This window comes from Canis lupus, chromosome 25 (genome assembly GCF_048164855.1).
Source record: "Canis lupus baileyi chromosome 25, mCanLup2.hap1, whole genome shotgun sequence".
NCBI lineage: Eukaryota > Metazoa > Chordata > Mammalia > Carnivora > Canidae > Canis > Canis lupus.
Genome location: NC_132862.1, coordinates 37,740,728 through 37,763,805, shown reverse-complemented (window position 1 = coordinate 37,763,805; position 23,078 = coordinate 37,740,728). Strand labels below are relative to the sequence as shown.

The 23,078-nt window shown below is 42.9% G+C and overlaps 1 protein-coding gene across 8 annotated transcripts in view; it reads left to right on the top strand.

The window, feature by feature from the left end:
- Positions 1 to 23,078, top strand: part of LOC140617533 (solute carrier family 2, facilitated glucose transporter member 3) — a 108,780-nt gene that overhangs the window by 3,173 nt on the left and 82,529 nt on the right. Inside the window, exons 1-2 of one of the 8 annotated variants that reach the window (XM_072799129.1) lie at positions 8,968 to 9,032; positions 11,190 to 11,287. In XM_072799129.1, coding sequence (XP_072655230.1) covers positions 11,249 to 11,287 — 39 coding nt within the window. In that variant the 5' untranslated portion in view covers positions 8,968 to 9,032; positions 11,190 to 11,248. Of the gene's footprint in view, positions 1 to 8,967; positions 9,033 to 9,278; positions 9,423 to 9,470; positions 9,589 to 10,237; positions 10,300 to 10,337; positions 10,362 to 11,189; positions 11,288 to 23,078 lie in introns of those variants that run through there. The other 7 variants (XM_072799127.1, XM_072799133.1, XM_072799132.1 and 4 more) reach the window with 7 other exon arrangements.

Sequence of the window (23,078 nt, the reverse complement as noted above, 5' to 3'; positions counted from 1 at the left end):
CCTCACTTCCACTTTTCAAGTCTCTGGGATGTGCAAATCATTGATAGATCAAAACTTAAAACTAGAATCCTAGCTGTAAGGAAGCCTAGGAAATTGAGGTTTTGGTTTTCCAGGTTTTTGGTAGTACCAGTATAGGGAACTATATAAAAAGGAGACGGGGCTCCTGGGTGGCTCAGTCGGTTAAGCAGCTGCCTCTGACTCATGTCATGATCCTGGAGTCCTGGCACCAAGCCCTGTATCAGGCTCCCTGCTCAGGCTCCTTCTCCCTCTCCCTCTGCCAACCCCCCATACTCTGACCCCTTCTTATGCATGTCCTCTCTCTCTCTCTCTCTCTCTCTCTCAAGAAAATCTTTTTAAAAAGAAAGGAGACTTTCTTTTTAAAAAGAAAAGTCAGTGGGTGGCTCAGCGGTTTAGTGCCTGCCTTCGGTCCAGGGCATGATCCCTGGAGTCCTGGGATCGAGTCCCATGTCAGCATGGAGCCTGCTTCTCCCTCTGCCTGTGTCTCTACCTCTCTCTTTCTCACTCTGTGTCTTTCATGAATAAATTAATAAAATCTTTAAGAAAATAAGAAAATAATTAATTAAAAATTAAAAAGAAAGGAGGCGAATGAAGGTCAGTCATATCTATCACAAGTTTAGATAGGAATGCCTGGATGGCTCAGCAGTTGAGCATCTGCCTTCAGCTCAGGTCGTGATCCTGGGGTCTGGTGATCAAGTCCCACATCGGGCTCCCTGCATGGAGCCTGCTTCTCCCTCTGCCTGTGTCTCTGCCTCTCTTTCTCTCTCTGTCTCTCATGAATAAATAAAATCTTTTAAAAATTAAATTAAATTTTAAAAAGTTTAGATATATCTCCATTTTTAAAATGTCCTTCCAGAATAGAAGGGAAGGAAGAAGAAATGGGTAGGAAATATCAGAAAGGGAGACAGAACATAAAGACTCCTAACTCTGGGAAACGAACTAGGGGTGGTGGAAGGGGAGGAGGGCGGGGGGTGGGGGTGAATGGGTGACAGGCACTGAGGGGGGCACTTGACGGAATGAGCACTGGGTGTTATTCTGTATGTTGGCAAATTGAACACCAATAAAAAATAAATTTATTATTAAAAAAATAATAATAAAAAAAATAAAATGTCCTTCCTTGGTTGCCGCCTGGCTGGCTCAATCAGTGGAACAGTGACTCTTGATCACTAGGTTGTAAGTTCGAGCCCCACAATGGATTACTTAAAAATAAAGTCTTTAAAAATAATAATAAAAAGGGGCACCTGGGTGACTCAGTTAAGCATTTGACTTCAGCTCAGGTCATGCTCTTAGGGTCCTGGGACCAAGCCCTGCATCGGGGTCTATGTTCATCAAGCAGTCTGTTTGTCCCTCTGCCCTTCTCCCTGCTCATGCGTGTGCACACTCTCTTCTCTCTCAAATAAATAATCTTTTTTAAAAATTATAAAAAATAAAATTAAATGTCCTTGGGAATAAGTAGAATGAGAGGATTCTGATCCAAAATAATCCTCTTAAAAAAAAAAAGAATCCTCTTTTGCATTTTTTTTTTATAAACCGATAGGGATATAATGGGGAACAGAGAAGTTTTTATATACTCACATAAAGACATTATCAACTATCTTCTACCATAATCATCATTTCATAGGAGAGTTAATTAAAATTTTTAGTCCAAAAAGATGGTAAGGTTATACTCTCAGAATTTAAGAATTGGATAAATTTCACTTCAAACATAACAAAACTGGGCAGCCCGAGTGGCCCAGCGGTTTAGCGCCGCCTTCAGCCCAGGGAGTGATCCTGGAGACCCGGGATGGAGTCCCACGTAGGGCTCCCTGCATGGAGCCTGCTTCTCCCTCTGCCTGTGTCTCTGCCTCTCTCTCTCTCCTCTCTGTGTTTCTCATGAATAAATAAATAAATAAAATCTTTAAAATAAATAAATAAATAAATAAATAAATAAATAAATAAATAAATAAATAAAAACACCAACACAAAAGGAAACACTTTGTTTCAGTGTGGCCTCACTATGAAACCACTGAAGTTGGGGACGCCTGGGTGGCTCAGTGGTTGAGCATCTGCCAATGGCTCAGGATATGATCCCAAAGGCCGGGATCAAGTCCCACATCGGGCTTCCTGCATGGAGCCTGCTTCTCCTTTGCCTGTATCTCTGCCAATCTCTCTCTCTCTCTCTCATGAATAAATAATTTTTTTTAAAAAACCCACTGATGTTGTATAAGTTCACAGCCATTGCAAGGGAAGAAACTCAGCTTCTTGTCCAGTCCATTTCAGACTTGTCAAGTAGCCTTGAACAGGTCATTTAACTACTGAGACTTCATTTACTGCTAACTAAGTGTTACAAATATAAACATTTAAGAAAGGAGAAAAGAAGGTGTGGAAGAAACGGTTTCTAAAAGGAACATATACTAGAAAAATTAAAAATTTAAAATGGACTAATGGAACTCTTACTTTTCTTACAGTTCCAAAAGTCTATTACTCATTTTTTTTCTGGAATCCTGATATCCTTTATTTGGGCTTCAGCTTGTAGAGTCTACTTATGCCAACTAATCCCCTCTAGTGGCCCAGATTCAACAAAGCACAAATTTTTTAAATTTATATTTTGTTCAAAAGCATTCTGTGGCTACCAATTGTCAATAAAATACACTACAAACTATTCAGTTTGTCATCCAAGGCCCTCCTCAAGCTGTTCCTAATCCCCACCTGTCCACAATTCCCTGCCTTCCAAAAACAACTGGTATCACCTGAATATGCCCTCATTTTTAAAAAAAAATTTATTTATTTATTCATGAGAGACACAGAGAGAGAGAAAGAGAGAGTCAGAGACACAGGCAGAGAGAGAAGCAGGCTCCACACACAGGGAGCCGAACGTCGGACTTGATCCCGGGTCTCCAGGATCACACCCTGGGCTGAAGGAGCGCTAAACCGCTGAGCTACTGGGGCCTCCGGCCTCATTTTATTTCAACAAATATTCATTGAGCTTATTGAGCATCTTCTATGTGCCAGACTCTGTGTTAGAAACTTCAGGTTCTGGGCAGCCCGGGTGGCTCAGCAGTTTAGCGCCACCTTCAGCCCAGGGCGTGATCCTGGAGACCCAGGATCAAGTCCCACGTCGGGCTCCCTGCTTGGGGCCTGCTTCTCCCTCTGCCTGTGTCTCTGCCTCTGTGTGAGTGTGTCTTTCATTAATGAATAAATAAAATCTTTAAATAAAAAGGGTGGGGGGGTGTCCCTGGGTGGCTCAGCTGTTTAGTGCCTGCCTGCCTTTGGCCTGCCTTTGGCCCAGAGCGCGATCCTGGAGACCTGGGATCAAGACCCCTGTTGGGATCCCTGGGTGGCACAGCGGTTTGGCGCCTGCCTTTGGCCCAGGGTGCAATCCTGGAGACCCAGGATCGAATCCCACGTCAGGCTCCCGGTGCATGGAGCCTGCTTCTCCCTCTGCCTATGTCTCTCCCTCTCTCTCTGTATGACTATCATAAATAAATTTAAAAAAAAAATTTTGGGGGATCCCTGGGTGGCTCAGCGGTTTAGCCCCTGCCTTCAGCCCAGGGTATGGTCCTGGAGTCCCGGGATCGAGTCCCGCGTCAGGCTCTCTGCATGGGGCCTGCTTCTCCCTCTGCCTGTGTCTCTGCCTCTCTATCTCTCTGTGTCTCTTATGAATAAATACATAAAATCTTTTAAAAAAAATTAAAAACAAAACAAAAACAAAACGTCTCCCACTTCTATAAAAATAAAAAAAAAGTCCCCCATCGGGCTCCCGGCATGGAGCCTTCTTCTCCTTCTGCCCGTGTCTCTGCCTCTCTCTTTCTCTCTCTCTCTCATATTTATTCATGATAATAAAATCTTAAAAATAAAATAAATAAATAAAATAAAATATTAAAAAAAGAAAAAGAGAGAAAAGAAACTTCAGGTTCAGAGATGAATCAGGTGGCACTTGGGTGGTTCAGTCAGTTAAGCATCCATCTTTGATTCAGGTCATGATCTCAGGGTCATGAAATTGAGCCCCAAGTGGGGCTCCAAGCTCAGTGGGGAGTTTGCTTGAGGATTCTGTCTCTCTTCCTCATATCCCCTCTTCTCAAAAAAATAATAATAAAAAATAAATAAAACAAAACAAAACAAAAAAAAAACAAAGATGCATCAGACTCAGCCCCCGTTAGAGTAATTACTCATCCTAGGTTGCCCAGGACTATCCTGGGAAATCCCTTAGTCCTGGGATAACTGAGACAGTTGATCACCCTAGCGCCTGTTCCTAGAAATGCTAAGGATCTTAAAAATCCCTTCTAACTCAGAAACTCTGCCTAGATGCATATCCTTTTCCCCAACTTTCTTCCAGAGTGATTATTTTGAGTCCCCTAACAATTAGCATAGTATCAAAGACTATTCCCTAGCAATGACTTTTATGTTTGTGCCATTGCCTAGATTATTTCTTTAATTTATTTATTCATGAGAGTCACAAACTGAGAGAGGGAGACAGGCATAGACACAGGCAGAGGGAGAAGAAGAGTCCTCGAGGGGAGCCCTATGCGGGACTCAATCCGCGATCCCAGGATCACAACCTGAGCCGAAGGCAGGTGCTCAACCACTGAGCCACCCAGGTGTCCTGACCATTGCCTAAATTATGAACTCCTAGAAGGTAGAGACATCTTTCCAGGACTTCACAGTGCCTACTAGTGCCTTATAGATGGTGATTATAAGCGGGCTACTGGTTAAATTGAACAGAGAAGTTGGACAAATTATTACGTCAGGCTTTTTTGTTCTTTTCTTTTTTTCCTCATTGAACTTTTGTTTTAATGGGTCTCAAAATTCTGTGACAGATTTTTGGTTGTTTCCATTAAAAAGTTTTTAAAAACTAATAACTTAAGATTGACACACACACACACACACACACACAAAACAAATGGTCCACAAAACATTCTCCTTTCCTTGTGAAGTTTTTACAACTGGTTATCATTAACCAGTCTTTTACTATTAAACTTAAATGGTCAATTGACAAACAGCTCTGAGACCGTTCTTTCACCACTGATTAAAACTGGGATGGGGCAGCCCGGGTGGCTCAGCGGTTTAGCGTCGCCTTCAGCCCAGGACGTGATCCTAGGGACCCGGAATCAAGTCCCACGTCAGGCTCCCTGCATGGAGCCTGCTTCTCCTTCTGCCTGTCTCAAAGAAATTAAAAAAATAAATAAAATGTGGATTATCTGTTTAAAAAAAAACTGGGGTGACAGGTATTGGGGCTAATGCTCAGTTAGCCTTCTGAGTTTTCTGGGCAGACTTGGTGACCTTGCCAGCTCCAGCTGCCTTCTTGTCCACTGCTTTGCTAACACCCACAGCAAAGTCTGTCTCATGTTATGAACAGCAAAATGGCCCAGAGGAGGATAGTCAGAGAAGCTCTCAACACACATAGGCTTGCCAGGAACCACATCAACAATGGCAGCATCACCAGATTTCGAGAACTTGGGACCATCTTCCAGCTTTTTTCCAGAACGACAATCTATCTTCACGACGATCTATCTTCTCCTTCAGCTCAGCAAACTTGCAAGCAATGTGAGCTGTGTGACAATCCAGCACAGGTGCATATCCAGCACTGATTCAGCCTGGATGATTCAGGATGATCGCCTGAGCCATGAAGCCAGCTGCTTCCATTGGTGGGTCATTTTTGCTGTCACCAAACCATGATGAACATCTTTGACAGATATGTTCTTTCTTTTTAAGATTTTATTTATTATTCAAGAGAGACAGAGAGAGGCAGAGACACAGGCAGAGGGAGAAGCAGGCTCCATGCAGGGAGCCCGATGCGGGACTCGATCCCGGGTCTCCAGGATCACGCCCTGGGCAGAAGGCAGGCACTAAATCACTGAGCCACCCAGGGATCCCAACAGATATGTTCTTGACATTGAAGCCCACATTGTCCCCAGGAAGATCCTCACTCAAAGCTTCGTGGTGTATTTCAACAGACTTTCCTTCAGTTGTAACATTGACTGTAGCAAAGGTGACCACCATGCCAGGCTTAAGAACACCAGTCTCCACTCGTCCACAGGGACAGTACCAATACCACCAATTTTGTAGACGTCCTGGAGAGGCAGATGCAAGGGCTTATCAGTTGGACGAGTTGGCGGCAGAATGCAATCCAGAGCTTTCAAGCAGTGTGTTCCACTGACATTCCCATCTTTACAGGGGACTTTTCATCCCTTGAACCAAGGCATGTTAGCACTTGGTTCCAGCATGTTGTCACTATTCTAATCAGAAATTGGCACAAATGCTACTGTCTCAGGGTTGTAGCCAATTTTCTTAATGTAGGTGCTAACTTCCTTAACGATTTCCTCGTATCTTTTCTGGCTGCAGGGTGGCTCAGTGGAATCCATTTTGTTAACACCAACAATTAGTTGTTTTACATCCAGTGTGCAAGCCAGAAGGGCATGCTCACGGGTCTGCCCATTCTTGGAGATACCTGCTTCAAATTCACCACCAACAGCAGCAACAATCAGGACAGCACAGTGAGCCTGAGATGTGCCTGTAATCATGTTTTCAATAAAGTCTCTGTGTCCTAGAGCATCAATGATGGTCACATAATACTTGCTGGTCTCGAATTTCCACAGGGAGATATCAATGGTGATACCACATTCATGCTCAGCTTTCAGTTTATCCAAGACCCAGGCGTATTTGAAGGAGCCCTTTCCCATCTCAGCATTATCCTTCTCAAATTTTTCAATAGTTCTTTTATGGATCCCACCACATTTGTAGATCAGATGACCAGTAGGGGTAAACTTACTTGAATCTACATGTCCAATGATGACAATGTTGATGTGTTTTCCTTTTGCATTTTGGTTTAGGTTTAGTGATGGTTTTCATGACACCTGTGTTCTAGCGGCATACTCATTGCGGGGGGCGGGGGGGAGGAGTCAGGCTTTTTTGTTCTTTTTTAAGATTTTATTTATTTATTCATGAGAGACACAGAGAGAGAGGCAGAGACACAGGCAGAGGGAGAAGCAGGCTCCCTGCAGGGAGCCCGATGTGGGACTCGATCCCTGGACTTTGGGATCACGACCTGAGCTGAAGGCAGATGCTCAACACTGAGCTCAACACTTGGGTGGTTAACAGCACCCACCCAAGTGACAGACATACCACAGAAGCCCTGTTGTCCCTTCTAGTCACAATCCCCAAAGTGTAATCACAATCTAGATTTATGACACCACAGATTAGTTTTGCTGTTTTTGACTTTTACAATGTTTTGTTTTTTTGACCTGAATGTATTTTAGAATCTTTCAATACATTCTCTTTTGTACCCTGGTTTCTTTCACTCTTTCAGTACAGTTTGTGAGATTAATCCATATCCTTGCGTGTCACTGTAGTACATTTGCTCTCCTTGCTGTATACTATTTCATTGAGTGAATATACTACCATGTATTTATCCATTCTTCTCTCAATGGACATTTGGATTATTTCCAGTTTTGGAGCTAATATGAATACTGCTGAGATCAACATTCTCGTACTTATTTTTTGGTGATCATATAAATGCATTTCTGTAGAAATACCTTGGAATGGAATCATTGGGTCATACGGTAGACCTGTATTCTAATAGACATTGCTAAGTTTAAAAATATATATATTGCTAAATAGTTTCCCCAAGTGATTGCACCACTTTAACAACGTATACCCTCATTAACAGTGTAGGAGCGTTCTGGATGCCTCATATCTCCTCCCATGTTTGGCATTCCTTCTTTCGTTTTTGTTTTTGTTTTGTTTTTTAGATATTTTATTTATTTATTCATGAGAGACACAGAGAGGGAGGCAGAGACACAGACAGAGGGAGAAGCAGGCTCCATGCAGGGAGCCCGTGGGACTTGACCCCAGAACCCCGGGATCACCATTCCAGCCAAAGGCTCAACCACCGAGCCACCCAGGTGCGCCCGCGAACCTTCTTTCTTTCCTTTTTCCTCCTCCTTCATTTTAACCATTCTGATGGGCATACGGTTGAACCTCCTGTACTTATTTTTTAAGGATTTTATTTATTTATTCATGAGAGACACACAGAGGGAGGCAGAGACATAGGCAGATGGGGAAGCAGGCTCCTTGTGGGGAGCCCTATGGCGGGGGGCGGGGGGACTGGATCCCAGGACCCCGGGATCAGGGCCCGGGGCCAAAGGCAGACCCTCAACCCCTGAGCTACCCAGATGTCCCGGTCCTGTAGTTTTAATTTGGAGTTCCCTGATGACCAACCAACTCAACTGCATACCTTTCCATGTGTTTATTCTTCACGGGGGCAACGTCTTTTTAGAAGTTCAGTGTAGATCTTAAAACAAAACAAAAAACCCACCTGTCCCTATTGCCTCACCTCTTTACTAAAGGCCAAGCCATCATGCATGACGGAGCTCCAATTAATTCCAAGAGAGGCTGGAGGGAGAACAATCTCTCCAAAACACGTTTGCGTCCTCCCCTCCCCTCCCCCCCCCCGGAGAGCACCAGCACGGCAGCAAGGGACGACTTTCGGTGGAAACTCGGAAGAGGGGCAGCCCGGGTGGCTCAGCGGTTTAGCGCCACCTTCAGCCCAAGGCGTGATCCGGGAGTCCCGGGATCGAGTCCCGCGTCGGGCTCCCTGCATGGAGCCTGCTTCTCCCTCTGCCTGTGTCTCCCCCCCTCCCTCTCTGTCTCTAATAAATAAATGAGAAAGAAAGAAAAAAAGAAACTCGGAAGAGACGTTTCTGGGAAGTGGAAAGAAAGACAGTTGAGCTTTTCATCATGAAACAGCTATAGCGGGCGAAGGAACTACCAGGAATCTCCCCTCCGCGCCCCCGCGGCCGGCTCAGCTCCCGCCCCGCCAGGTTATCTGGGGGCACCAGCTCGGGGGGCGAGGGGGCGAGGGGGCAGCCAGGGGGCCGGGTATCTCTTAAAGCAGAAATGCCAACACCCTCCTAACGGCAACTGTAAGGCTGGTGGGGCCCAGCACTGTTTCCTCGTAAAGGGCTCCCAGCGGCCTCGGCCCGCAGACGCCGCGTGCGTCGTGCGGCGGCCGCCGGGGCTGGTCATTCGGCGCGAAGGTGAGAAGTGGGGCGGGGGCGGCGGGGGCGGCGGGGGCCGGGCCCAGCGAGCGGGACCCCGGCGTCGCCCCGGGTGGGAGCGCGCGTCTTCCTTGCGGAGGCGGCCGGATCCACGAGTTGGCTTTGCTACCACATCAACGGACCCGTCCAAAAAAGAATCCTTGGCCTGTCGCCGCAGCGGGGGGTCCTAACGGCCGCTCGCGAGCCCGGCGGAAGCGCGGTGGCGCGGCGGCCCGGGAGCAGCGGAAAAGCCTGGGGGGCCCCGGAGCTGGGCGCCTGAGCCGAGCCGCAGCGCCCACCTGCAGTTGCCGGTCCGGGTGGTGGGCGCGCTGCGCTGCCCCAGGGGCCGGCAGGTGGGAGGACCAGCCCACGAGCGGGGACCGGGGCCAGGTGGGTGGGGACCCAGAGTTGGGCCGGGCCGAGGGAGAGCGGGTCCTGCGGCTCGGGACCCACCAGCAAGTCGCCTCAGAGTACTGGAGAGAATATTGGTTATGTCCTGAGCAGCTATTTTGCCTCAGCCCTTCCTCTGAATGCTGGGGATCCCACCGTGTAGCAGGTAGACAATGGCCCTGCCCTCCTGGAGCTTATATTCTAACGAAGAGACAGACAAGAAAACACATGGATACGTAATAAAATGCCAGGTGGTGATACATCTTATGAAAAAAAAAAGCACAATAAGAGATGGGGAGGAGGGCTGATGTATTAACCTGGGTGAGGCAGAAGGGATGAATCCGAGAAGTCCCTTCTGGAGGAGGTGTCTTTTGACCAGAGACCTGAAGGAAGGAGGGAAGCCCAGACGAATGGTCCAGGCAGAGGGAGCTTGGAAGATGCCTACCAGGAGTTTAACTGCTATGCAGATGAGATGAGCTTTGTAGGTTTTTGCAAGATGAAAACTGAAATTTCCTTAGAAAATTATGGATCACCCATTCATTTAGTCCTTTGTTCCTGAACTGTAAGAGAAAGGAAATATGGCCAGGTGCCCTTGGAAAAATACTGTTATTAATTTTGTCCCAGTTTAATATAGACTAAATTTAGAATTTCCGTTTGTTTTCAAGAAGAATTTATCTGAATTAATTCCATAAATAACCAAGTAGCACCTCCCTTTTTAAGAAAGGTATATTTACTTGAGTTTAAAGAGTTATGGGTTGTTTTTGTTTCTTATTTGTCCTCCTACCCCCCCATACCCCCCCCCCCCCCCCCCCCAGTGAGGATGCCTTAGAAGAAAAGAAGTAGCAGAGACAGAGGAAAGGAGAGCGATGAGGCTGGGGTGAGAAATTTGAAGAGAGAAATGGAAAGAAGTAAACAAGGAGGCTGTGGAATAGAGGAACGGTCTGTCCTAATTCTCTGCCTCCTAACAAACTCAGGAAATAATACTGGTCCTTCAACATAAAACTCCCAGTTGATCCCCACAACAATGCATGCACCTCAGGAGAGGGGGGAACAGACTCAAGAACATGATAACTGGTTAAACAGAATCATGATTTCTGGCTCCACTGTAGCTCCCCAAAGTGGTTTAGGCCAAAGGTGGCTTATTTCAAATACTTTAAATTTTATATGGCAAAGTAAGCCACATGAAGTCACAGAATTTTGTAACAGCAAGATTACTTAATCCCTGCTTATTTTGCTAATGGGGAAACCACTAGTAGATGACAGAGCAATGACTCAAAATAGAGAGGTTCCATTTTTGCCATATCCAGCTCTTTCTCTCTCCCCAGAACCCTTAACTTTTTTTTTTTTAATTTTTTTTTTTATTTATTTATGATAGTCACACAGAGAGAGAGAGAGAGAGGCAGAGACACAGGCAGAAGGAGAAGCAGGCTCCATGCACCGGGAGCCCGATGTGGGATTCGATCCCAGGTCTCCAGGATCGTGCCCTGGGCCAAAGGCAGGCGCCAAACCGCTGCGCCACCCAGGGATCCCAAGAACCCTTAATTTGATAAAAATTCTTCCCAATGGTTACTGAGCAAGTGGAAAGAACTTTGTTGAAGACCCCAGAATTGAGTTAATCTAAGACATCATTAGAATCCTGTGAGGTTTCACCTACTTCCACAAGTATTTATAGGTATGCTCAATGGCTAGTGGCCTAAGTCATACTTAAGCTCTCAAGGAGTTTAAGTAGATAGAGCAAATAAATAACTAGCCAATTACAATTTACAGGAAACAGTGTACCTTGAAGAGGAGTTGGAGGGAAAGTCAATTCTTAGTATAGCAGAGAGATGGAGAGCAACAAACCAGATGTGAGCAACAAACCAGATGTGAGTATTAAGAATTTATGTCAGATTGGTGTCAAACTGTTTTGTCATGAATTGAAAGTTTAATAATCATAATACCTGTCATCTTCCTAAACTTTGGTTGTATTGATTGTGTAGGACATGTAGAAGTGGTGGTGGAAGAGACCATTACAGCCAATAAACTTGGTACATTCCCATATTCTCTCTCTTCACAATTAAATAGTATTTGCCACTTGTGGTGTTTTGCACTTTAATATTACCAAGAGTAATTCGGATGGTAAAATATCCATGTTCAGGCTTGTAATTACAAACAGGCCTTGGTAAGATTATACATAACTGGTCTTGGGAGAACATCCTTGAAAAGAAGTGTGGCTGTGTAGGTGCAAAGAGTAATAATATATGAATGCAGAATAGTAAGAACTCTTCTTATAGAGCAGGCTCCAGAGTGTAACTGAGTCCTATTGCTTGTGAAGAATTGTGGTAAGACTCTCCAAAAAGGTATTAAGTCATGTTTGGCCCTTTGGAATGAAATGGGGTAGGGTAGACATTTAGTGGCTAAAATTGCATATTGCCTGAAGTCAGTGGTTTACCACATATGATCACATCTAGAAAGACTTTAAATAAGACTGTGAATTCATTGGTATCTTGAATGGCTGGCGTCTCAGACTGCCTGATATTTTTCCCTGAACTTTTTAGTAGTCATACTAAGGGAAGACTAGTGGTGGGAGCCACTGTGCCCTCTGCCATCTCAGACCCCTACCAGCCCCCTGCTACATATTTATTTAATTTAATAATTAGACTTGACTCTTTACTTTGTTTTACATTTTAAAAATCACAGAATTGTCTACTTCTGTTATTTGTGGATGTCTAATTATGCCAACCTTATCATTATTAAGATACCATATATCTCTGTTGTTTTATTATTAAAAAAACATATCTATGAAACATCCCAATAATACAGAGTTTAAAAAACAAAGTTTTCTGACTTTGGTGGTAATAAAGGGTAAATAAAGGTTTCAGATGGTTGTTGCTATTCTTACTGGCATTAAAAGCAGTGACTTTACTTTTCACAAGGTCATTTTGACAAAGCCAGATACAAACAGCTGTGAAAGTTTGTCCTCTTTCATGTCTATTAGGCACACTATAATAGCTTTTTGCATGACATCTCTCTTTGCCAATTTTGTGACAATTAAGTTCGATCATATATTCTAAGCACTTGGTAAGGTATTCAGCTATGCAGGGAAAAATCCAATTCTTTCCTACTGTGATTCTCTCCTTTGGGTCTTGTTTCCTACTCACACAAAACACTTTAGTTCTGCTCACCAAATGTGTGGAGGTTTTTCCTTCACCTGTGACACCGCTTGGTTGTCATACAATTTAATTCAATTCAGCTACTGTCTCTCTAGAGATAGTATCAGATTCCACAGGTTAGGGGCCAGGTCCTACTAGACTGAACCTCCCTCCAACACACTTATACATGTCAGACACCAGTTGCAAGCCGTGGTTATACCTGTACTTCTGACCAACTGGTTATAGATGAGAGGTTCTAATGACCCCTCCTTGGGTTTGACTAATTTGCTGGAATGGCTTACGGAACTCAGGAAAACACTTATGTTTACCAGTTTATTAAAGAACATGATAAAGGATACAGATGAATCGTCAGATGAAGAGACACTTAGGGAAAGTCTGGGGAGTTCCCAAGTGCAGGAGCTTCTGTTCCTCTGGAGCTGGGGTATTCACCAGCCTGAAAGCTCTGTGAAACTATTGGGATTTATGGAGCTTCCTCACGTAGGTATGACCAATTATTAACCCCATTTCTAGAGGATGAGGGGATAGGGCTGAAATTCCAAGCTTCTAACCATGGGATGGAGTCAAAGACAAATATTAGAACAAGATGCTTAGTATTCTTATCACTTAGGAAATTACAAGGGTTTTAGGAGCTCTGTGTCAGGAGCTAGGCATATAGAAAATATTAAATAATTGGGAACTTAAGATTATTTACATACATTGATTTGTGAGACAGATGTTATTATCTGAATTGAAAGTTTAAGACCTTGGGGCTCAGTGGTTGAGTGTCTGCCTTTGGCTCAGGTGGTGATCCTGGAGTCCTGGGATTAAGTCCTGCATCAGATTCCCCACAGGGAGCCTGCTTCTCCCTCTGCCTGTGTCTCTGCCTCTCTGTGTGTGTCTTTCATGAATAAATAAATAAAATCTTTTAAAAAAAAAGTTTAAGGAGATCCCTGGGTGGCACAGCGGTTTAGCGCCTGCCTTTGGCCCAGGGCGCGATCCTGGAGACCCGGGATCGAATCCCACGTCAGGCTGCCGGTGCATGGAGCCTGCTTCTCCCTCTGCCTATGTCTTTGCCTCTCTCTCTGTCTCTGTGTGACTATCATAAATAAATAAACATTTAAAAAAATTTAAAACAAAAGTTTAAGATCTTGAGATAAGTTTTCAAGGTCACACAACTAAAGTATGCTAGCACTGACCTGTGATCAATGTCTATACCAAAGACCTCTTTTCTTTTGTTTTACATTGTTCTTCTAGTAGACAGATCAAGAGGTCCAGAATTTCAAAATCAATCAGGAGAAATCAATCCCAGTGTGAAAAAGATAGCCTACATTATTATTCACCCATTGGATTTTAGTTTAGGTTCAAGAGGAGATCAGAAGGGCAGCCCAGGTGGCTCCGCGGTTTAGTGCCGCCTTCAGCCCAGGGCACGATCCTACAGACCCGGGATGGAGTCCCATATTGGGCTCTCTGCATGGAGCCTGCTTCTCCCTCTGCCTGTGTCTCTGCCTCTCTCTCTCTCTCTCCCTCTCCCCCTCCCCCTGTGTCTCTCATAAATAAATAAATATTTTTAAAAAAGAGGAGATCAGGAAGTAATGTAGAATTAGAAACTAAATCTAAAGACATCCAAGCTTCCTTGCCCTCTAGCCCTGTGTAACTTCTCAGCTTGCTATGTTAGGGAATACCACGGGGATAAAATGAAACATAAACATCACTTATATAAATGATGGTAAGAATCAGATACTTATTTCTTTTATTCAAGTATTGCTCCCCTAATAATTTACAGAGTAAGTAGGATTGTTTTCCCTAAAAATGTGATAGTTCTCTCTGATTCATTTATTCATTCAAATATTTCAAATAGTATCTATGGTAGGTACTATTGGTGCCAAGGACTACCCTCATGTAGCTTATATTCTGGCAAAGGAAGTGATCCATTCTATGAAGAAAAATAAAGCAAGGTAAAGGCATAGATGTTGGGATGGGAGAGTAGAGTTGTATATTCTAAATATTCTAAATTCTAAATTCTGACCTAAATAATTTGGTCAGAGAGGTTCTGTCCAACATGACTTTGAGCAGAAACTTGAATGACTTATGGAGCCCGCCATGAGAAGATCTGAAGAAAGTGTCTCAGATAGAGGGAAGAGCAGATGTAAAGGTCCTAGAGTAGAAAAGCTTAGCAGATTAGAGCAGGAGATCCACAAAGTTTTCTGTAAAGAACCAGATAGTAAATATTTTAGGCTTTGTAGGCCTTCTGTTTCTGTTAGCAACTTTTCCACTCTGCTATCGTGTGTTAAGGCAGCTACAGAGGGGTACCTGCGTGGCTCAGCAGTTGAGTATCTGCTTTTGGCTCAGATCATGATCCCAGGGTACTGGGAGTCCTGCATCAGAAGCCTGCTTCTCCCTCTGCCCATGTCTCTGCCTTCGCTCTGTGTTTCTCATGAATAAGTAAACCTTTAAAAAATAAATCAGTTAAGGACCATATGTTGATAAATGGGCATAGGTGTGTTAAAATGAAACTTTGGGATCCCTGGGTGGTGCAGTGGTTTGGCGCCTGCCTTTGGCCCAGGGCGTGATCCTCGAGACCCGGGATCAAATCCCACATCAGGCTCCCGGTGCATGGAGCCTGCTTCTCCCTCTGCCTATGTCTCTGCCTCTCTCTCTCTGTATGACTATCATAAGTAAATAAAATTTTAAAAATAAATAAATAAAAAATAAAATAAAATGAAACTTTATTTATAAACACAGGAAGAGGCTTGAGATCAAAAGCATAAAACAAACAAACAAAAAAGGTAAATTGGGCGTCACCAAAACTAAAAGCTTTTGCTCTGCAAAAGACCCAGTGAAGATGGTGAAGAGATAGGCTACAGTGAAAATATTTGCAAACCATATATTGACAAAAAAGTCCTCTCATAACTCAACAGTAACTGTAATCAAAATAGTGTACTATTAGCATAAAGCTAGACATATAGATCGATAAACTAGAATTGAGAGTCCTGAAATAAACTCCCATTTGCCCATATTCAACTTTTATTTTCTTTATTTTTTATTTTTTAAAAGATTTTATTTATTTATGCACGAGAGACATAGAGAAAGGCAGAGACACAGGCAGAGGGAGAAGCAGGCTCCATGCAGAGAGCCTGACATGGGACTCCATCCCTGGTCTCCAGGATTCCACCATGGGCTGAAGGTGGTGCCAAACTGCTGAGCCACTAGAGGTGCCCAATGTTCAACTTTTAATAAGGATGCCTACCTGCACCATTCAGTGAGGAAAGAATAGCTTTTTCAACAAATGGTGCAGGGACAACTGGATAGCCATAAGCAAAATAGTGAAATTAGACCCTTACCTCACACCATTTACAAAAATTAACTGGAAATGGATCACAGACCTAATTGTAAGACCTAAAACTATAAAGCTTTTTAAAAATGTATTTATTTGAGAGAGGGAGAGGTGAGGGAGGAGTGGAAGGAGAGTGAGAGAGGAATTCTCAAGCAGACTCCCTAATAAGCACAGAACCCAACACAGGGTTTGATCCCAGGACCCTGAGGTCATGACCTGAGCCGAAATCAAGAGTTGGCCACCTAACAGACTGAACCAATCAGGTGCCCCTAAAACCATAAAATTTTTAGAAGAAAACATATATGTAAGTTTTGCGATCTTGCATTAGGCAATGGTTTTTTATATAAGATAACAAAATCATGAATAACTAATAAAAAAATAGATATATTGGACATAATCAAGTTTAAACATTTGTGCTTCAAAGGACATACTATCCAGAATGGGAGATAATATTTGCAAATCACATATATGATAAGGGACTTGTATCTAGAATATATAAATACTAATTAGAACTCAATAATAAAGACAACCCAATTAATAAATGGCCAATGATATGTGTGAAAGTTTCTCAGAAGATAAACAAATGACCAATAAGTACATGAAAATATGTTCAATGGGGATCCCTGGGTGGCTCAGGAGTTTAGTGCCTGCCTTTGGCCCAGAGCATGATCCTGGAGTCTGGGGATCGAGTCCCGCGGGGACTCCCTGAGTGGAGCCTGCCTCTCTCTCTGCCTGTGTCTCTCCCTCTCTCTCTGTGTCTCTCATGAATAAATAAATAAAATCTTTAAAAAAAAGAAGAAAATATGTTCAATATTATTAGCCTCTAGGGAAATGCAAATCACAACTAAAGTAAGATATTATTTCACAGTTGTCAGGTTGTCTATAATTGAAAATACAGACACTGAAAAGTGTTGGCTGGGATCCCTGGGTGGCTCAGCAGTTTAGCACCTGCCTTCAGCCTGGGGTGTGATTCTGGAGTCCCAGGATCGAGTCCCACATCAGGCTCCCTGCATGGGGCCTGCTTCTCCCTCTGCCTGTGTCTCTGTCTCTCCCTCTCTCTCTCTCTCTGTCTCTCATGAATAAATAAATAAAATATTTTTTTTAAAGTGTTGGCAATGATATGAAGAAACTGAAACCCTTTATAAATAAAATGGTATGGCTGCTTTGGAAAATAGGCTAGGAGTTCCTCAAAACATTAAACGTAGAATTACCATATGATCCAGAAATGCTAGTTCTAGATATATACCTAAGATAATTGAAAACATATTTACACAAAGATACATACTTGAGTGCTCATTGTAGCATTATTCATGATAGTGGAAACAATCCAGTTGTCCATCAACTGATAACCGGATAAATAAAATGTGATATATCCATATAGTGGAATATTATTTAACAATAAAAGGAAACAGTGCTGATAGATGCTACAATATGGATGGACCTTGAAAAACATTGTACTATTTGCAGCCAGTGGCAAAAGTCCACATTATATATAATTCCATTTATATGAAATGTCTAGAATAGGTGAATCTATGAAGGCAAAATGTAGGGGAATTTAGGGGAAATTGACCTCAAATAGGTGTGGAGTTTCTTTTTGATTGATGGAAATGTTCCAGAATTGATTGTGGTAGTGGTTGCACAATTCTGAATATACTAGAAACCACTGAGTTGTATACTTTAATGGTGAATTGTATAGTACGTGAGTTTTACCTCAATAAAACTGTTATCTAAAAAACCTCAACAGTTTTTTAAAGAATGGGCAAAAGAGGTACCTGGCTGGCTCAGTCTATAAAGCATGCAACTCTTGATGGGGTCATGAGTTTGAGCCCCATGTGGGACCTAGAGATTACTTAAAAAAAAAAAAAGGAATAACAGATGGATCTTGAGGGAATTTTTCTGAGTGAAAAAAGGCAATTTCAAAAGGTTACATATTATATGATCTTGTTATGGACTGAATGTTTGTACACCACCCCTCCCCCCAACTCATGTTGAAATCTAATCTCCAGTGTGATGGTACTTGGAGGTGTGTAAAAGGCTATTAGGCTATAAGGGTGGAGGCTTCATAAATCTGATTAGTGCCTTTATAAGAAGCCAGAGAGCTATCTTGTGTACTTTCTTTCTGCCATGTGAGGATACAATGAGAAGGTGGCGATGTGTAAACCAGGAAGAAGACTTTCACCAGAACCCGACCATGCTGGCACCCTAATCTTGGACTTCCAGCATTCAGAATTGAGAAACTATTGTTTGAGGCACCCAGTCTGTAGTACTCTATTGTAGCAGCCCAAACCAAAATAAGTCCCATTTACACAACATTTTTTAAATGACAAAAATATAGAGATGAAGAACAGATTAATGGTTGCTACTGGTTGGGATGGAGAGAGATTACTGGCTGTAGAGTGAGTAGATTTATCAGTATCAAGTCCCTGGTTGTAATATTGGACTATGTTGTAAGATGTTGTCATTAGGGGGACCTGAGTAAAGAGTATATGGGATCTGTGTATTGTTTCCTACAACTAGATGTGAATCTATAATTACCTCAAAAAGTTAAGAAAATGGACGCCTGGGTGTCTCAGCAGTTGAGCGTCTGCCTTCAGTTCAGGGCATGATCCTGGGGTCTGGGATGGAGTCCCATGTTGGGTTCCTTGTGAGGAGCCTGCTTCTCCCTCTGCCTGTGTCTCTGTGTCTCTCTGTGTGTCTTAGGAGTAAATAAATAAAATCTTTAAAAAAAAAAAGTTAAGAAAACAAATTGCAAAAACAACAGAGAGCAGATGGTAGGCTGTATTATAATGCCCACAGACCATTATAAGAATAGTAAGGAAAGAGTATAGTTACATGAAGGAAAAGAGTAAGAAATGAGAGTGGGGAGGCACCCCAGGGCCAGATCACTGAGGGCCTAGCAGACTATGGTGAGATGTTTGATTTTTTTGTTTTTTAAATATGATATAAGGCCACTGGAAGGGTTTTGACCAGGGAAGAAATAAGAGCAGATTTGCTTCTGAGAGGTCACTAAACATGTTGGTTGGAGAATAGGCTGTATGAGGGCAAATATAGAAGCAGATATATCAGTTATTGGCATATTGGTAGAGATCATGTTGACTTGGGCAACAGTGGTCATAATGGGTAGTAAATGCAGTCAGGTTCAGCAGGCAAGACTTGGCTAATGAATTGGGCAGAGGGTATGAATGTAATACTGAGCTCAATACTAGTTCCTTTGTTTTTATTTTATTTTTTTAAATAATTTTCTTTCTTTTTTTAAAGATTTTTATTTATCCATTCATAGAGAGAGAGGCAGAGAGACAGGCAGAAGGGAGAAGCAGGCATCATACAGAGAGCCCGACATGGGACTCGATCCAGGGTCTCCAGGATCACGCCCTGGGCTGCAGGCGGTGCCAAACAGCTGCGCCACCGGGGCTGCCCAGTTCCTTTGTTTTTAGGTTAACCAATTGGAGGAAGCACAAGTTAGTAGAGGAGTGAGCAGGAGCCTGAAGCACTCCTGGGTTTGAGATTCCCATTAATCCTCCTTGTGGAATCAGCAAGAGAAAAACCAAGAACCATATGATCCTCTCATTAGATGCAGAGAAAGCATTTGACAAAATACAGCATCCATTCCTGATCAAAACTCTTCAGAGTGTAGGGATAGAGGGAACATTCCTCGACATCTTAAAAGCCATCTATGAAAAGCCCACAGCAAATATCATTCTCAATGGGGAAGCACTGGGAGCCTTTCCCCTAAAATCAGGAACAAGACAGGGATGTCCACTCTCACCACTGCTATTCAACATAGTACTGGAAGTCCTAGCTTCAGCAATCAGATAACAAAAAGACATTAAAGGCATTCAAATTGGCAAAGAAGAAGTCAAACTCTCCCTCTTCGCCGATGACATGATACTCTACATAGAAAACCCAAAAGTCTCCACCCCAAGATTGCTAGAACTCATACAGCAATTCGGTAGCGTGGCAGGATACAAAATCAATGCCCAGAAATCAGTGGCATTTCTATACACTAACAATGAGCCTGAAGAAAGAGAAATTAAGGAGTCAATCCCATTTACAATTGCACCCAAAAGCATAAGATACCTAGGAATAAACCTAACCAAAGATGTAAAGGATCTATACCCTCAAAACTATAGAACACTTCTGAAAGAAATTGAGGAAGACACAAAGAGATGGAAAAATATTCCATGCTCATGGATTGGCAGAATTAATATTGTGAAAATGTCAATGTTACCCAGGGCAATATACACGTTTAATGCAATCCCTATCAAAATACCATGGACTTTCTTCAGAGAGTTAGAACAAATTATTTTAAGATTTGTGTGGAATCAGAAAAGACCCCGAATAGCCAGGGGAATTTTAAAAAAGAAAACCATATCTGGGGGCATCACAATGCCAGATTTCAGGTTGTACTACAAAGCTGTGGTCATCAAGACAGTGTGGTACTGGCACAAAAACAGACACATAGATCAGTGGAACAGAATAGAGAACCCAGAAGTGGACCCTGAACTTTATGGTCAACTAATATTCGATAAAGGAGGAAAGACTATCCATTGGAAGAAAGACAGTCTCTTCAATAAATGGTGCTGGGAAAATTGGACATCCACATGCAGAAGAATGAAACTAGACCACTCTCTTTCACCATATACAAAGATAAACTCAAAATGGATGAAAGATCTAAATGTGAGACAAGATTCCATCAAAATCCTAGAGAAGAACACAGGCAACACCCTTTTTGAACTCGGCCACAGTAACTTCTTGCAAGATACATCCACGAAGGCAAAAGAAACAAAAGCAAAAATGAACTATTGGGACTTCATCAAGATAAGAAGCTTTTGCACAGCAAAGGATACAGTCAACAAAACTCAAAGACAACCTACAGAATGGGAGAAGATATTTGCAAATGACATATCAGATAAAGGGCTAATTTCCAAGATCTATAAAGAACTTCTTAAACTCAACACCAAAGAAACAAACAATCCAATCATGAAATGGGCAAAAGACATGAAGAGAAATCTCACAGAGGAAGACATAGACATGGCCAACATGCATATGAGAAAATGCTCTGCATCACTTGCCATCAGGGAAATACAAATCAAAACCACAATGAGATACCACCTCACACCGGTGAGAATGGGGCAAATTAACAAGGCAGGAAACAACAAATGTTGGAGGGGATGCGGAGAAAAGGGAACCCTCTTACACTGTTGGTGGGAATGTGAACTGGTGCAGCCACTCTGGAAAACTGTGTGGAGGTTCCTCAAAGAGTTAAAAATAGACCTGCCCTACGACCCAGCAATTGCACTATTGGGGATTTACCCCAAAGATACAGATGCAGTGAAACGCCGGGACACCTGCACCCCGATGTTTATAGCAGCAATGGCCACGATAGCCAAACTGTGGAAGGAGCCTCGGTGTCCAACGAAAGATGAATGGATAAAGAAGATGTGGTTTATGTATACAATGGAATATTCCTCAGCTATTAGAAATGACAAATACCCACCATTTGCTTCAACGTGGATGGAACTGGAAGGTATTATGCTGAGTGAAGTAAGTCAGTCGGAGAAGGACAAACATTATATGTTCTCATTCATTTGGGGAATATAAATAATAGTGAAAGGGAATATAAGGGAAGGGAGAAGAAATGTGTGGGAAATATCAGAAAGGGAGACAGAATGTAAAGACTGCTAACTCTGGGAAACGAACTAGGGGTGGTAGAAGGGGAGGAGGATGGGGGGTGGGAGTGAATGGGTGACGGGCACTGGGGGTTATTCTGTATGTTAGTAAATTGAACACCAATAAAAAATTTAAAAAAAAATAATCCTCCTTGTGGAGACATTTGGTTTTGTAGCTTAGGGACAAAGTCCAAACTGGAGACTGAGATTGGATATAAATGGTATTTAAAGCCATGGGTCTAGAGGTGACAAGCCAGGGAGTTTTGAGGATTGAACACTGAGGACAGTCCAGCATTTAGAAATGGTGAGGGGGACGCCTGGGTGTCTCAGTGGTTAGCATCTGCCTTCAGCTCAGAGTGTGATCCTGGGGTCCAGGATCGAGTCCCACATTGGGCTCCTTACAGTGAGTCTGCTTCTCCCTCTGCCTATGTCTCTGCCTCTCTCTCTGTGTGTCTCTCATTAATAAATAAATAAAAATCTTAAAAGAAATGGTGAGAAAAGGCAGTAACTAGAAACCAGGACAGGCTGGTGTATCAAAAGCCAAGGAAGAAACTTACTTTGTTCTGAACAAGGAGGGAGTGATCAGTTTTGTCAGAGGCTTTTGAGTGGTTGACTAAGAAAGAGAATTAGCTATTGGATTTGATAAGATGGAATTTATTGATGACCTTGACAAAGTAGTTCCATTAGAGCAGGAAGGATAAAAAGCCTACTGGAGGAGGTTTAATAGAGAGTGACATAAGGAATTGGAGAAATTTTACTTTAAAGGGAGCCCAGATGTGCGGTGCTCATCTTGAGAGGGACTTCCTTCCTTCCTTCCTTAGAGAAAGAAGAATTATGTCTTTTTTATAAAGGAAAATCAGTGTTTTAAGAATTTTTTATGGAGATCCCTGGGTGGCTCAGCGGTTTAGTGCCTGCCTTTGGCCCAGGGCGCGATCCTGGAGTACCAGGATCGAGTCTGGCATCAGGCTCCCGGCATGGAGCCTGCTTCTCCCTCCTCCTGTGTCTCTGCCTCTCTCTCTCTCTCTCTCTCTCTCTCTCTCTATGTCTATCATAAATAAATAAATAAATAAATAAATAAATAAATAAATAAATAAATAAATATTTTTTATGGAAAAAAATTAGAATTAGCCAGCTGGACTCAGTTCAGATGACCCCAGTTTTGTTGGCAATATCCAAAGCATCATATTTAGGAGCCAGTTGAACATGTATCTTCTCTCCATCAGGTCTGATCAGGGTTTGGATATGTCAATGTCACAGAGCTTCCTCAGAGCCTGTTTGATCTGGTGCTTGTTGGTCTTGTCATCCACAATGAATACAAGAATGTTGTCAGGGCGCCTGGGTGGCTCTGCCTTTGGCTCAGGTCATGATCCTGACCTGATCTCAGGGTACTGGGATGGAGCCCTGCATTGGGCTCCCTGCTCATCGGAGAGTTTGCTTCTCCCTCCCCCTCCGCCCCTTCTCTGTTTGTGCTCTCATTCTCTTTCTCTCAAATAAATTTAAAAAAAATTTTTAAGATTTTATT